Genomic DNA, 16,939 nt, shown 5'->3' with positions numbered 1-16,939 from the left:
GATCTTCACGACCCAGATAATCACCATGGTATGATCACTCACCTAGAGCCAGACATCCTGGAATGTGAAGTCAAGTGGGCCTTAGAAAGCATCACTACAAACAAAGCTAGTGGAGGTGATGGAATTCCAGTTGAGCTATTTCAAATCCTGAAAGATGATGCTGTGAAAGTGCTGCACTCAATATGCCAGCAAATTTGGAAAACACATCAGTGGCCACAGGACTGGAAAAGGTCAGTTTTCATCCCAATCCCAAAGAAAGGCAGTGCCAAAGAATGCTCAGACTACTGCACAGTTGCACTCATCTCACATGCTAGTAAAGGAATGCTCAAAATTCTCCAAGCCAGGCTTCAGCAATATGTGAACTTCCAGATGTTCAAGCTGGTTTTAGAAAAGGCAGAGGAACCAGAGATCAAATTGCCAACATGTGCTGGATCATGGAAAAAGCAAGAGAGTTCCAGAAAAGCATCTATTTCTGCTTTATTGACTATGCCAAAGCCTTTGACTGTGTGGATCACAATAAAGTGTGGAAAATTCTGAAAGAGATGGGAATACCAGACCACCTGACCTGCATCTTGCGAAACCTGTATGCAGGTCAGGAAGCAACAGTTAGAACTGGACATGGAACAACATACTGGTTCCAAATAGGAAAAGGAGTCCGTCAAGGCTGTATATTGTCACCCCGCTTATTTAACTTATATGCAGAGTACATCATGAGAAACGCTGGGCTGGATGAAGCACAAGCCGGAATCAAGATTGGCAGAAGAAATATCAGTAACCTCAGATATGCAGATGACACCACTTTTATGGCAGAAAATGAACAAGAACTAAAAAGACTCTTGATGAAAGTGAGAGAGGAGAGTAAAAAGTTGGCTTAAAGCTCAACATTCCGAAAACTAAGATCATGGCATCAGGTCCCATCACTCCATGGAAAATAGATGGGGAAACAGTGTCACACTTTTTTGTGGGGGACTCCAAAATCACTGCAGATGGTGATTGCAGTCATGAAATAAGAGATACTTACTCCTTGGAAGAAAAGTTATGACCAACCTAGATAGCATATTAAAAAGCAGAGACATTACTTTGCCAACAAAGGTCCGTCTAGTCAAGGCTATGGTTTTTCCAGTAGTCATGTATGGATATGAGAGTTGGACTGTGAAAAAAGCTGTGCACCACAGAATTGATGCTTTTGAACTGTGGTGTTGGAGAAGACTCTTGAGAGTCCCTTGGACTGCCAGGAGATCCAACCAGTCCATCCTAAAGGAGATCAGTCCTTGGTGTTCATTGGAAGGACTGATGTTGAAGCTGAAACTCCAATACTTTGGCCACCTCATGAGAAGAGTTGACTCATTGGAAGAGACCCTGATGCTGGGAAGGATTGGGGGCAGGAGGAGAAGGGGACAACAGAGGATGAGATGACTGGATGGCATCACTGACTCGATGGACACGAGTTTTGGTAAACTCCAGGAGTTGGTGATGGACAGGGAGACCTGGCGTGCTGTGATTCATGGGGTCGCAAAGAGTCAGACACGAGTGAGTGACTGAACTGAACTGAATTATCCAAAATTATTTATTGACTTAAAACTGTTAGATTATCATAAGTCTCAGTAAACCTAGCAGTGAATCCACTGTTTTTCACTGCAATAATATCTAATGATTTTAATCATTCGGTAGGTGACATTTCCTGGGCTTCCCTGGTGGCTCAGGCAGTAAAGAATCTGCCGGTAATGTTGGAGATTGGGTTCGATCCCTGAGTTGGGAAGATCCCCTGGAAGAGGAAATGGCAATCCATTCCAGTATTCTTGCCTGGAGAATCCTCATGGGCAGAGGGGCCTGGCAGGCTACAGTCCATGGGGTCACAGAGTCAAACATGACTGAGCAAGCCTACCCCCTCCCTCCCTTTTAAACCCTGAAGTGTTAATATTCTGACTTCTACTTTGGGACTCCTATGTGAAATCTTTGTGGGTTGTTTTTTTTTTTCCCCTCAAGAAATCTTAAATATAGTGTGTTTTTCCTAATCAGGAGTCCCATGAGCTGCTTATAATACCCAGCCTTTTTTGTTCTGAAAGAAATCTAGCTGTCTGTTTTCAGTATCTCCATGGTCCTGCAAAATGTATTTCTGGTATTCCAGATCGCTGTTATTTTGTTTCACATTATCTTAAACATTGCTTTCTGAATGTGATGATTTCTCATGATGTGATAAAAGATAGAATTTTAACTTTATTTTTAGACATCAACTCATTTAAACATAACACAACCCTGTAAGTTATCTATAAACTAGGTTTCAAATGTTTTAAGTTAATGAATATCACACAACTGTCAAGAACTTGAAGTGGGAACCAAACCCAAAGTCTGCAGAATTTAAATATTTATGCTTTTTTCCTCACCAAACCAATCTTCGAATTTTTTTTCAGATTATTCATGGTAATAAATAAGAATGCCATGAGGTTTATTTATTGATTGATACATCTCTTTTAAATTTTGCATTTGCAAATAGTAGTTTGAGAGTGCTAGAGAGATTTGTGAATTGTATCTGTACAAATTTATACCTGAACTGTTGGCTCAGGGATTGCTCCAGGGCCTACTTCCTGCCAGGAGTTTTCAGAGCTTTACTCTTGTTAGTTTCTCTTAACATCCTTCCTGTTTATATAAATTTTAGATTGACTCTTTTTTGGTTTTGACCTGTTATTTCCTTGAGACTCTGCTTCCCTCTGCTGCAAGTATTGCAGCCACTCTTAGATCTTCCTTTTATTCTGTCTTTACATCTTGTGAATGATTTTTAATACCTAGGCAAAATATAGGTGGCTCAACTGTAAAGGATCCACCTGCAATGCAGTAGTCGCAGGAGAGAGAGGTTTGATCTCTGGGTCCGGAAGATCCCCTGGAGTAAGAAATGGCAACCCACTCCAGTATTCTTGCCTGGAGAATCCCATGGACAGAGGAGCCTGGTAGGCTACAGTCCATAGGGTCACAAAGAGTTGGACACAGCTGAAGCAACTTAGCATGCATACAAGCAAACTATAAGTGGTTTTATTTAAATATCTGATTGCTTGATTGAGATTTTGCCTAGCAGAATGCTTACATGTTCTCCTGGAGCATAGTAGTTACTATTGCACTAATATCTTTTTTTCCCCCTCCAGATTTATTCATTTACAGTATATAAATATTCTTCATTCCTTTTTTTATTGGGGGATAATTGCTTTACATTGTTGTGATGATCTCTGCCAGACATCAACACGAATCAGTCATAATTATATATATATATGTATGTATGTATATATATGGGCTTCCCTGGTGGCTCAGAGGTAAAGCCTCTGCGTGCAATGTGGGATACCCGGGTTTGATCCCTGGGTCAGGAAGATCCCCTGGAGAAGGGAATGGCAACCTACTCCAGTACACTTGCCTGGAAAATTCCGTGGGTTACTATCCATGGGGTCGCAAAGAGTTGGACACAACTGAGTGACTTCACTTTCACATATATTTATGTCCCTTCCCATTTAAGCCTCCCTCCTTGTCCTCCCAACCACCCCTCTAGATCATCAGGAGCACCAAGCTGCGCTCCCTGTGTTATACAGCAGTTTCCTGCTCGTTATCTGGTTTACACATGATAGTATACATATGTTATTCATTACTTTTATATTATGACTTTAAAGACTGCAACAGAAAAAGTTGCTTCAATTCACATATGACTTCTGTTTGTAGACATCCTGCGACCATCGTAAAAATGAAACATTGCTTCATATAAGGAGAAATGCTTATAACGTATTATTAAGTCTAAAAATACCAGGCTGCAAAATGGCATGGTAGCCATTTTTGTGGTCTGATATACGTACACAAAATGAACTTGCTGCAGAAAACTAGGATAACATGCCACTCCGTCCCCCCGTCCTCCGGAAGAATCCCCACTAATACAAATCTCTCCTAATATGGGACTTCCTGGTGGTCCAGTGGTTAAGACTCCACGCTTCCAGTGCAGAGGGTTCAATCCCTGGTTGGGGAACTGAGATCCGAGGTGCTGTGAGGCATGGCTTAAAAAACAAAGCAAAACCTTCCTAATGTTACTTCTGTTAACTTTGTGGTATATATTCTTTCCTTCTTCCCTCTTTCTCTTTCTGTCTGTGTGTCTTGTAAAAATTATATCTCCACATAGATAATTCATAGCTAATTGAGAAAATCCTTCTTAAAGCAAAAGGTTGACAGACCTGACTTCATATAACCTTTAAACTTCATTCATATACAGAATACTGTCAGAAAAGATTTCTTTTTAATGTAGTGACAAAATAGTAAAAAAAAATACTTGCAACACATCTATTAGAAGTAGGGAATAACTTAGTTTTTTGTGAATCATTAATTAGTATAGCTGTCCTTCCATTACATACAAATTAAAAACTTCAGTTTATCATAGATACCTTCCTCGCCCTTGCTTCTTGTATCCAGCTGATCTCTAGGATCTCCTAGATATTTCTGGAATTTATCCACTTCTTCCATCAAATTCAAACTTCCAACATAACTTTTCTCTACTGCTGCAGTAGCTCATTAGCTGGTGTGCCTACTTTCTTTCTCCATTCTATTTGTTTTCCATACTGCACAAAGTGATGTTCTTGAAACACAGAAATGATCATTTAAGGATCTTACAAAATAAACACTAACTTTGGGGTGTACATGACAGAAACTATGTAGAGATTGATTAATTCTTTTGCAGTTACTCCAGGCAAAATGAACCAGGCCCTTGTCTAGCCATAGTCCATAGGGTTGCAGAGTCAAACACTACTGAAGCCACTTAGCACACACACAAGCACTTGTCTAACCGTACACATTTCCTGGTGCCTTTTGTTCTGGCACACACACTCCTTCTGTTACGTTTGCTGCTAGTTCCTATATATTCTTCAGGGAATCCTTTCCTGACCTTACTAAATCAAAATTCTATTAATTCACTTATAGAGGTAAAAGTCTCTGTCATAAGGCATCAAAATAGTGCATTAATTTAGACAAATAATCTAGCTCTCTTTCTAGATTTCACACACGTTGGTAGTTTGGGGTTTCAACATGAATTTTGGAGGAACACAAAGTCATTCAGTCTATAACATCCCATAAGTGTTTGCTGAATTAATGCAGACATTAAAAATAAAAGTTAAAGATGTAAATGGTAAGTTCACAAAAGGAGAAAATACAAATGCTAGTAAACATATCCAGATATTTTCAACCTCCTATATAGTCAGGAAATAAAATGATGATAAGGTGCTTTATTCTCATCACATTGAGAAAAATTTTAAACATTGATAATGTCGAATGTCCTTTTAAGAACACATCCATTAGCAAGATAGTATTAAAAAAAATTGATCCAGTCGTATCATGAAATATTTTTCAGCTCTTAGAAGGCAAGTGTTGCATTCTTGTGCATTTAAAGTAATCCCATTAATTTTGTTTTACAAAAAGGACCTCAAAAGTAACTATGTATATTTGTTTATATACAAACATACAAATTTATAGCAAAGGTACTGGAAAGATCTTTGCCATGCTGTTGATAGTGTTTATCTCTGAGAGGGAACATGACAGTAACAGTGGTATAGAGGAGTTTTTTCTTTTTTAAAAACTCTGTGGGCTCTTTTTTCTTATTCACTGTTTTTATAATGCATATATTGTCATGTAGCCTATAAAATAAACGAATAAGGATAGATTGATTTAGGGATATGAGAAAAGGACCATTCTTCACATAAAGAAAAGTAAAATCACGGAAGCCAAAAGAGCATGGTTTAGTCTGGAACTACAAACAGTTCCATACTGTTGGAGTCTAAAATGTGGTACAGGAAAGAAGAGGAATGAGGCTGAAAAGAAGATAAAACCAGATCAATAAGGGCCATGTTTGTTTTCTCCTAGCATGGACAACCATTCAAAGAATCTTACATTGAGAATTGACTCCAGTTGTGTCAAATAGATGATTTTGGAAGATGTGCAGCTGGTACAGTGAAAGAGATTATAACCATTTTGTATCTGGATCCCTTGATCCCTTTGGCAGGTGTGATGAAGCCTGTGAATCTGTTCTTAGTATTGTATTTCAGATGCATAAAATAAAATAGTGCAAAGTACGTGTATTTTTCTTCAGTAACACATTAAAAAGACCTAGTAGTTGGTCTGCTAATTACCTTAATTTCAAAATAGTGATGAGCATAAACAGTATTTTAAGATATCTATACCAGCTGAATGACTTTCTGAATTACGTCCATGAGTCTCGGGTTAAGAACTTTTGCTTATGGCATGAGACTGGAAGTGTGAAGATCAGTTAGGGAACTAGTCAATATGGAGATAATGAAAAATCTTAGTGGAGACAGTCTGAAATAATCCTATGAAAGATTTCATAATTATTTTAAAATATTTCTAATATTTTTAAATGACATTTTTGTGTTAGTATTTGTACAGTATTAATATAGTATTAGTGTTTGTTTTAGTATTGTATTAGTGTATTCCTTACAGAAAAATTAGGAAATACGAAATTTTAAAAAGAAAATTATGGTAGTTTCTTAAAGCTTACATACTGCCTGTGCTTTCCCTTGTTTTTGTTGCTGCTCTTGCATAGAAGCTTACCTCATTAGCTATTCATTTAGCCTTATTTCAATGATACCATCATTGCTTAACTCTCTTCCCTTTAATTCTACAGGTTTTTGATTGGTCAGGGAGCACATGTAGGAGCTGTGAACAGTGAAGGAGACACACCTTTAGATATTGCTGAGGAGGAGGCAATGGAAGAGCTACTTCAGAATGAAGTTAATCGGCAAGGTAATGTAAACCAACCTAAATGGAAAGTATGTTTGAAATTATCTTGTGAAAAGTACGATACTTGACTTTTTCAATAAATAATTGTTGGCGTTGAAGGACAATTATAATTTGAGTGTGAAAAAAATCAGTTTACTTAATAACATGTGCAGTAAGGTTCTACTTGAACAAGTGTATGATTCTTAACTCTACGCCTTTTTAATGTTTTTCAAGTTGAAAGAAGTATCATAAGTGGTAGGATCAGGCATAAAATTACCTGCCAATAAAAACTTTGGAGGTAAGTAAAACAGACAAAGAAGACAGGAAGTATATGGGGTGAACAGGACCCATTTAAATAGAATGGTCAAGAAGTCCTCACAGATAAGGATGTATTTAAGCTAAGATCTTATCCAGGCGATGAAGTGAATCATACAGGTCTGGGGAAAGAACACTGCATACAGTGGGAGCAGTGAATTCGTGGACGGGAGGGTGCCTGGTGTTTTCAGAGGAGCAGCGAATGGGACCAGTGTGACTGAAGCAGACAGAACATGAAAGAGGCTGGAAGGAGATGAGGTCACAGAAGTAGCAGTGGACCATTTCACACAAGGCCATGTGGGCTATTGGAAGGATTTTAGCTTTTAATCTGAGTGAAATTGGGGGTCAGTGGAGAGACTGAGATAGAGGAGTGACATGATCTGACTTATTGTAGAAAGGATCTCTGTGGCTGCTGTGTTGAGAATAGATTGTAGGAAGGTAAGGGCAGAAGTAGGAGAACGGCAAGGGGAGAAGTAGGGTGGTAGTAGACAAAGGGAGGAGAACAGTTTGGATTTTAGATATATTGTGAAGATTTGACCAAGAAGATCATTGCATGATTAAAAGTAGGATGTGTAAGAAGAAGGCAGGGAAGATCCTAAGATTTTTGGTTTGAGCAACTAGATGGGTGACGTTTTTATGAGAGATGTGAATATTGTCGAAAAAGTAAGTTTTATAGGGAAAGGTTCAGGGGTTCATTTTTTAGACATGTTAAGTTTGTTTTGCCTGCTAGATATCCAGGCATTTGAATATATTAGTAGAGAGAGGTACAGGCTAGAGATATTAATTTGGGAGATGTCAATTTATAGTGATAGATGATTGCTTATGGATAGAATTTCTTTTAGGAGTGATGAGTGTACTAAAACTGATTGTGGTAATGGTTGCACAACTCTGCAACTTTACTAAAAACCACTAAATTTTTTACTATAAATTGTGTGAATTATATCTCAATAAGTATAAAGCAATTCCTCTTCTGGACACATAACCAAAGAATTAAAAGGAAGGTTTCAAAGAGACTTTTATACACCCATGTTTGTAGCATTATTCACAATAACTAAAAGATGGAAGAAAACCATATGTTCATCAATGGGTGAATGAATAAACAATATATAGTATATACTTACAATGAAATGCTGTTCAGCATTAAGAAGGAAATTCTGACATATGCTGTAGCCTGATTGAACTTTAAGAGCATCATGCTATGAAATGAGGCAGTCACAAAAAGACAATTACTGTCTGATTCCACTTACATGCGGTACCTCAAGTACTCAAAATCATAGAGAAAGTGGAATGATGGTTGTCAGGAGTTGGGAGGAGATGGGAATGGGGATTTGTTGTTTAATCAGCATAGCATTTCAGTTTTGCAAGATGAAAAGTGTTCTGAAGATTGAGCAACAATGTAAATGTACTTAACATTGCTGAAGTGTCTACTTAAAATGATTATTAAGATAGTAAATTTTATTGTGTGTATTTTACTTCAGTTTTTAAAAACATATATATAAATTACTCTGATTTCCACTGTATTCTTATGTCTAGGCAGTATTAAATGAGTATTATCAGAAGAGAACTATGTTGTATAAGATATGGAGTATTGGTTTAGAGAGGGTTGAGTCTTGCTGAAGTGTGGTTCATTAAATAAAAGCAAAGAAATACAAGCTAAGTGAAAAGAGATTTTTATTTCTTGGGACTGGGAAAATTCATAGGACTACCTGGCTGCTTTGGGGCTTCCCAGGTGGCACAGTGGTAAAGAATCCGCCTGCCAGTGCAGGATACATGAGAGACTCTGGTTCAATCCTGTGGTAGAGAATCCCCTGGATTAGGAAATGGAGTAGGAAATAGTATTCTTGCCTGGAAAATTCCATGGACAGAAGAGCCTAGTAGGCTACCATCTGTGGGGTCGCAAAGAGTTGCATACGACTCAACACACACACCCTCCTGGTTGTTTAAAGAACAAATCTTGGGCACTTAAACTGAGGAAATATTTAAGTGCTTAAATAGAGCTGAAGCATTGTAACAAGTAGCTGAAGGTACCTGGAGTCCAGAAGAAACAAGGTACGTGTTACAACAGTAGTCATAAACTAGAGCTTGGAGAAATCTACAGAAGAGCTTTTAACAGTTCTGTCCTAAGCAGGCAATTTTGGAGTAATGGAATAGTCAAGACTTGAAGAAACCGGAAGAATGAATATAAAGCATTACAACCTAGAAAGAAAGAGTACCTTATCTGTCTGTCTTGCTCTGATTAGTGCCCAGATAGATAGCAACTGGGAAAGGCATGGAGATGTACTGAAAACTTCTTGTCTTTAGTTTCTTTCTATATAAAGGGAACTGTTAGCAAGGCTGATTTTAGTTCTAATGATTCATTTGATTTTGATTAATGTGCCAGCATATTTGTTCTGAGTGCTGGGTATTTAAAAAAAAAATGAATCAAACTTTGCTCTTGAGGATGTCACAGGGTAGTAGAAGTGACAGATACATAAACAGAGCTTTACAGTGCTGTGTGTTAAAATATAGGTAGGAACAGAATGATGTGGGAGAACAGAAAAGACTATGACTAACTGCTTTCAGTAGTCAGGAAGGGTTTGAGAAGGATGACATTTGAGAGGGAGTTTGCTTGGCAGAGAAGAGGGGTGGTGGACAAAAAAGGCATGTCAGATGGGGGGTATCAACAAGTGCAAAGAAAAGGGATCAGAAACATAGCAAATACAGAGAATTCACTAGAATTGGAATGGAGTAAGAAAATCAAGATGGAATTAGTATGAAATTGAGACTTGAAAAAATTAGACTAGAGCCAGATGGTGGACATCTATTTTGTAGGCATTAGACAGATGCAACAAAGATCCCCAAGCAGGAAATTAACCTGATTGGATTTAGTGTTTAGTAATAAAGCTGATGGTAATCTGGAGGATGAATTCAAATGGGGAATACATGGTGGCATGCCTTCCCCGAGGAAGACTCTTCAGTTAATACAGGTGAAAGACCAGTAGGGCCAAAATAATTATATTTAAGATGGAAAAGAGCAAAGAGCCAGGGTTGTTTTCAGAAAATATTAAGGTAAAATTAAAACAGCTTAGTGAGTCCATAAGACTGTTCTATGCATCTGTGTCTCTTATTCTGTCTCGCATATAGGGTTATGGACTCTGAGGGAGAAGGTGAGGGTGGGACGTTCTGAGAGAATAGCATTGAAACATGTATATTATCATATGTGAAACAGAACACCATTCCAGGTTCGATGCATGAGACAAATGCTCAGAGCTGGGGCAATGGGATGACCCAGAGGGATGGGATGGGGAGGGAGGTGGGGGGGAGTTCAGGATGGGGAACACATGTAAACCCATGGCTGATTCATGTCAATGTATGGCAAAAACCACTACAATATTGAAAGTAATTAGCCCCCAACTAAAATAAAATAAATTTATTAAAAAAAAAACACACACAGCTTAGTGAGTAATTGAATGTGGAGTTGAAGGAAGAACTGAGGCCAGCTAATTTGCCTCCTGAGATTTCCAATTTAAGAAGTGATTATTGGGTGAATTCACACGGGAAAAGGTGGAACAAAGCAGGAACAGATTTAGAAAGTGCATGAGTTTGTTTTGAGATGTATTGAGTTTGTGGTTGCTAAAGCACATCTAAATGGCAGTGTTCATCTAAATGGCATGTTGGAATCTAGGAGATGTCAGGATGGAAAATGTAACTCTGGAAAAATAATAGGTGAGAAATTCTGGAAAATAATATATAATATGACCCTGAAACTGAAAGTGAAGCACTGGTACGAAAAATAAAAGCTAACTCTTTTTTAAATAATCGAAATACTAGTTATTTGCCAGGCATTGAGCAGAAGACTTTACATGAATTATTTCATTTCATCCTTATAGCAATTCTACAAGGTTAATAATGCTGTCACTACATTTTATAGATGAGAAAAGGAGGCTCAGAGATTTGCCCACGGTCAAACAGGAAGTGGTGCTGTATGTAGTTCAGTCCCAAATAATGTAACAGATACCTTGAACCTCACACTCTTCATCACAGTACCATACTGCATTCTATTAGGAGTGTCTCCTAGAAATATTTCCTAATGTTCATTTATTCATGGGAATAATAAATGGGAATACATGATTTATATAACATAAGTTTATTCCAAAGGAAAAAAGATAGGGGCATCTCTATCTATCAGTAGAGTTGAACAATTATAAAAGGAGCCTCCTAAATGTATCACTAGTAATGACAAGATTTCTCAACTTATTTATCCTGATATGAAAGTTATTATTTAATATTTTAAAATTCTTTAATCATTCTTCTGGCTCTTGTTTCTTATTCTGATATACATGATTAACAACTAGTCATGCTTAAGTAAATTTCCTTTGAAAGTAGTAATAATTGAATAGTAGATGAAAGTATTTCTGATTTATGTTTTAAAGTAATTATCTTTATTTAGCTTGGAATACAAGTCAATTTTTGCATCTCCTATCTAACCAAATTCCGATTCAGTTTTATGTTTTCTTACCTAAGAGAATTGACTAACATTTACTATTTCTTTATAGTAGTGACAGATGATAAATAGTCGAGTCACTTTATTATATCATACCCCATTTAGTTCAGTATATATTGTTTTCATTGTTTAAATGTTTTGCAGTTATAGGTAAACTAAAGACCAGTAGGTGAATTAAAGACCAGTAAAATGCTTTTATAGGATCTTTTTCCTATTAGTCCACAAGGCAATAAAAGAGAAGCAGAATCATAGACTTTTAGAACTGATCATGATAATTAACACTTTACTGCTTATTCCTCTTCTAAATGCTTCACATATATTAATTAATTTAATCCTTACAACAACATTATGGATAGGTACTTTGATTATTCCTAACTTACAAATAAAGAAACTGAATGCTAGTGTGGATTGTGTCTTGCTCAAGATGATAGAACTAGTAAGTGGCAGATCAGGGATTGAAACCAAGCAGTGTAGATTCAGATCTGTGTTCTTAAACCATTATACTAATATTGAAAGAAGTTATGGCTGTCTGAAGGTTACTAGCCTAGTTAAAACACTGGAATTAGAAAACAAGTATTGTTCTCTCTATATATATATTCTATTTCTATATATATATTTATATTGTCCGATGAGGTTTAAAAAAAAATGTAATGGCCCATCGCTCTAATCATTGGTATTTTTTAAAAGATTTTAAAGCAAGAAAAGTATTGTTGTTAGGTTTTTTGGTAACTGAATTTACTTAAACATGAGAAATTTCTCTTCACATATACTTAAATTTTAGACTTGAGTTGTTTTTATATATAATTTATATAAAGGCACAATTTAGTGGCAACAGAGGGTAATTGCTTTGTAATAAGGTAAAGATATCGTGAAATTAGATAAATCCAGAAGTAAGAAGTAGATATTTTATTTATTTCAAGTCCAGAGAAAATTTAGAATAATAAAAGACAGTAAAAGTCAGGCTGTTTAAGATGGTAAAGAGAAAAGGGATAAAGATAATAAATAGGTTCATGTTTTAAAAGACATAGTAAAAAAAACAAAGCATAAGAAAATAAATCAGTCTGAGAAAAGTCATTTAGTAGAAAGATTATTCTTAATGTATTACAGTTGCAGCCTTATAATTTCTTTTATGAATAACAGTAAAAGACATCTTCAATAAGATGGACTGATTATCTTTTGATAGGAAGTTTATAATGTATAAAATTGCTTTTTTATAGAAATGGTGATGCTTTGTAAATAAAGATAATAGGTTTTATTTGTTATATATTGTATATATAATTGTTTTATAAAGTCAGTTGGAAAGTCTTATTGTGAGTTTCTTTCATATGTGGTAATAAGATCTCTAGTTTCAAGATGACTTTACCTGGTACTTCTGTAATCTCGGGATTTTAAAAATACTTTTCCATTTTTGCCTACTTTTTTAAGATTGAACTTCAGTTCAACAGTTCAGTTGTGTCTTGAATAAATAAAGCAAGCAAGATAAGGATACATTCCAGGTAGAGGATAACAGCTTGCACAATAGCACAGGCAAGTGATGTACTTGACCTATGTGAAGATCCTAGATGGTTAGAACACTGGGTGATGATAGAGGAGAAAGGCTAGAGATTAAAAATGCCTTGAGACCAAATCATAAATGGCTTTGTATGCTACGCTTAAGAGCTTGAGCTTTGTCTTACAGGAGCTTAGCAATCATTGACAGGTTTTTATAGAAAAGTGAGATGATCATATTTTGATATAGAAAAACCAGTCTTGTGATCATGTGGGGAATGACTCAGAAGGGACTGAGGTGAATGAATTAAGGGCCAACTGTAGTCATCAAAGTGAGACATAAGACATGAATTAAAATAGCATAAGGAGCCATTACAAAGACATTCTAGGAGATGGCAACTTAAAATCTGCTGACTAATTGGATGAGGGCTGGAGATAAGGTAAGGGGAGGGATTAAGGATGACCTCCGAGTTTCTGGGCAAGTGTTGGAACCTAAGGCTTCTCCGGTGGCTCAGTGTAAAGAACCCTCGTGCCAATGCAGGAGACTCCAGTTCAAAACTTGGATCAGGAAGATGCCCGGGAGAAGGAACTGGCAACCCACTCCAGTATTCCTGCCTGGAGAATCCCATGGACAGAGGAGCCTGGCAGACTGCAGTCCTTGGGATGGCAAAAGAGTCGGACACGACCAGCAACTAAATAGTATTCATTTAGTAAACATTTACTGATACTTTTTACTTTATATCAGGTACCCATCCAGATGATGGGGACAGAAGATAAAAAAGCAGTATGTTCACCTTTTTAAAATCTTAAAACTTATGATCTTCTAGAGTGTAAATGATATGGTGTGTGCTGCTTTTTCAATAGCCAGCATTTGAAAACATAAGATAACATGAGATTACTGAAGAATTTCAGGATTAGCTTTTCTCTTTTAATTTTTTTCTTAGAATGTTGAGCTCTTCGAAGCTTCTATTCCATTCTGAGTTCCCCTCCTCTTTATCACCTCAACCTAGCACAGTGCTTCAAGCTTTAAATAAATAAACATCTATGTAACTTATTATTAAAATTATAAAACTGATACTAACGGTATGAACAGTGTACTGTGTTGGGAGAGGAACAGTGTTGGTAAAATAATCTGTCTTAAGGCCTGTTAAAGTTTAGATGAGGGCAGGACCTCCAAGTTGACGTGCTCAGTAAACGCTTATACCTACTAGGCTAGAGTTCAGAGAGCTAGTCAAAGCGGGTGGATAGAAAATTAACACTTAAATATATATGATTGTGTTTAAAAAAGAATCTGTTTTTTAGACCAAAGGAAGATATATCTTGGGGAATGTTCAAATATTCAAAAACAAAAGGAATAAGCAGAAAAGGTTAAAAAAAAAAGGCAAAAAAAATTGTAAGGACAAAAATTAAATAGTCAATAAAAAATGCTAATAAAACATCTACAGTATTCCCTCATTTCTTTAACCAGCATGTTCTAAGCAGCCCATTTTTCAAAAATATAATATCACTTTTAATTTTCACTTAAAATGATTTAGATTATTTTATTTCCAAACAAAAACATTTTCTATAGAGAAAAAATAAAAAGTTATCTTTATCATATCAGGAGTTGATATAGAAGCAGCTCGAAAAGAAGAGGAACGAATAATGCTTAGAGATGCCAGACAGTGGTTGAATAGTGGTCATATAAATGATGTCCGGCATGCAAAATCTGGAGGTACAGCACTTCACGTTGCAGCCGCCAAAGGCTATACAGAAGTTTTAAAGTAAGTATTGCTTCTCACAGTTGTTTTCCTGCCTTGTTTTCTTTATTTCATTTTTCCTTTTTTAAGATACCTGCTAACATTATTTTGAAACAGTTTTTGAAAATTACTTAAATGTTAAATGTTATTGTTTTGTTTCTGAAGTTCTTTCATTTTCAAATTTTTATTCTGTTGTTTTTTTTCCATTGCAGTTTTCTGATAAGTTAAAATTTAAGTGTCAGACAACCATTATATGTTACCTTCTGGTCTGGTAAATTATTAGAGTCACTTTGAGGTTCCCCGATAGATGAGGTCTGGATACAGAAACTAATAACAATGTTGTATATAATACATACTATCAGATTCTGAGAGCATGATTCATACTGATTATTTACTTACATATAATTTGTCTGATTTTTTTTTTTTTTAAGATTTTCACTATGTGAGCACTGGAATTCAGAGGTCTATTAGCATAATATTAAACCATAAGCAACTTAGACTATACAGTAAGTCCCCTATATATGAACAAGTTCTGTTCCCAGAGTGCATTCATAACACCCAATTTGTAAGTCCAACAGAGTTAGCCTAGGTACCCAGCTAACACAATTGGTTATATAGGACTGTACTTAATAAATAGATTTATGATACTTTTTACACAAATAATACATAAAGACAAGCAAGAAATAAAACATGTTTAATCTTACAGTACAGTACCTTGAAAAGTATAGTACTACAACACAGTAGCTGGCATACAGGATGGGCATTGAGTGAGCATACAGACAGAGTTGCTGACTGGAGGAGGGGGAGATGGTGGGAGATGGTAGAGGTCAAGGATCATCAGCAATAGCAACAGGAGGCAGAGGACAAGCTGCAGTGTCGCTCATGTTTGATGTTGATCACACAGGTTCTGGTTCCTTGCTGGATTCAATTCTATCTATCCTCTTGAAAAAAATGACCCAATGTTGTCTGGGTAGTAGCTCTTTTTCTCTTCTCGTAGATGACACGGTAGCACAGGATGGCATTCTGAACAGCTGCTACAACCTTCCTGTCCTGTTCTACATTCGGGTCCTGTGACTCAAAAGCTATCTGTGCCTCCTCAGATGAAGAAAATCCCCTTGCCGTTTCCTGTGTCGTGGATCGCTTCAGTTCTTCAGTTCACTTCTTCCTCTTGTCTCTCTTCCTCCTTTCTCTGCACCTCCAATTCCATCTTTTCACCTCCCTCCACTCTAATTACTGTCACTTTTGTTCCATTGTTATTGTTTGGTACTTCTTAGCAGTACCAGGTACATCAATGCTGCTTTTACGCTTGCTTCTGGAATCCTAGGCTTGAAATAAAGGTACTGTACTACTGTATTGTATACAGTATTGTATAGTAAAGTACTCAAAAGCACAACCACTTGTAGTGGATGCACACACATGGTAGTGTACGCCAGACACATAACTTATATGATTGGACATGGGAATACACGTTCACATCTTTGAAAGTTCGAAACTTAAAGATTTGTATGTAGGGGACTTACTTATTGACCAACAAATATCCTTAGGAAAATCTCCTTTATGTCACAATAAATTTGTGTTTTGGTTTTTTCATATGCAATGCAAAGGTTTTGGCAACTATAGAAAAAAGAATTCATTGAATAGCTTTTGTTATATGTATGTGAAAGCTAATAAGACTGGCCCTCAGCAAAATCTACTGCACCCTTTATGTTGCATTTGTTCCACCTGGGTCTCTAATATAAATCCGTCCTCCTTATTCCCGCTCTTCAGTAAAAACAGTGAAGAAGTTTAAGTGGGTCAGTTATTCCAGATTTCCTCCTATTTCAATCTCTACTCGCTTGAGGAACTTAAGCCTTCTTCTAGAATGATATATTTAACTCTTAATTAGTTTCCTTGTCTCATCTGTTTCTCTCTAGTACAAAACTTTTCCAAACTTTCAAGACCCGTTAGTGTGGGTCATGAAATGAACTTAGTGAATTGCAAACAGCATTTAAAAGAAAAGAATTGAAAATATCAGAGTATTACATATGGTGAAGTTAATTTTGTTTCTTAAAATTGTTTCTGTGAACATATATATGAGTACCGGATTGCCCTGTTAAATGGATTTCTAGACTGCTTCCAAGTGGTGTTTATAATTCAGTTATCCAGGCTCTTAAAGTCCTTCGTTAAG

General features: G+C 36.5%; 1 protein-coding gene across 30 annotated transcripts in view; it reads left to right on the top strand.

Moving 5' to 3' along the window:
- Window positions 1-16,939, top strand: part of PPP1R12A (protein phosphatase 1 regulatory subunit 12A) — a 171,114-nt gene that overhangs the window by 83,896 nt on the left and 70,279 nt on the right. For all 30 annotated transcript variants that reach the window (XR_014082905.1, XR_014082906.1, XR_014082908.1 and 27 more), the window contains exons 3-4: window positions 6,653-6,771; window positions 14,637-14,796. Coding sequence is in view for 10 of the 30 variants with exons in the window: in XM_081593181.1 (XP_081449307.1) it covers window positions 6,653-6,771; window positions 14,637-14,796 (279 nt within the window). In the remaining 20 variants the exon portion in view is untranslated. The remainder of the gene's footprint in view (window positions 1-6,652; window positions 6,772-14,636; window positions 14,797-16,939) is intronic.

This window comes from Giraffa tippelskirchi, chromosome 4 (genome assembly GCF_054371585.1).
Source record: "Giraffa tippelskirchi isolate mGirTip1 chromosome 4, T2T-mGirTip1v1.2.pri, whole genome shotgun sequence".
NCBI lineage: Eukaryota > Metazoa > Chordata > Mammalia > Artiodactyla > Giraffidae > Giraffa > Giraffa tippelskirchi.
This window is presented reverse-complemented; position numbering and strand designations above follow the sequence as displayed.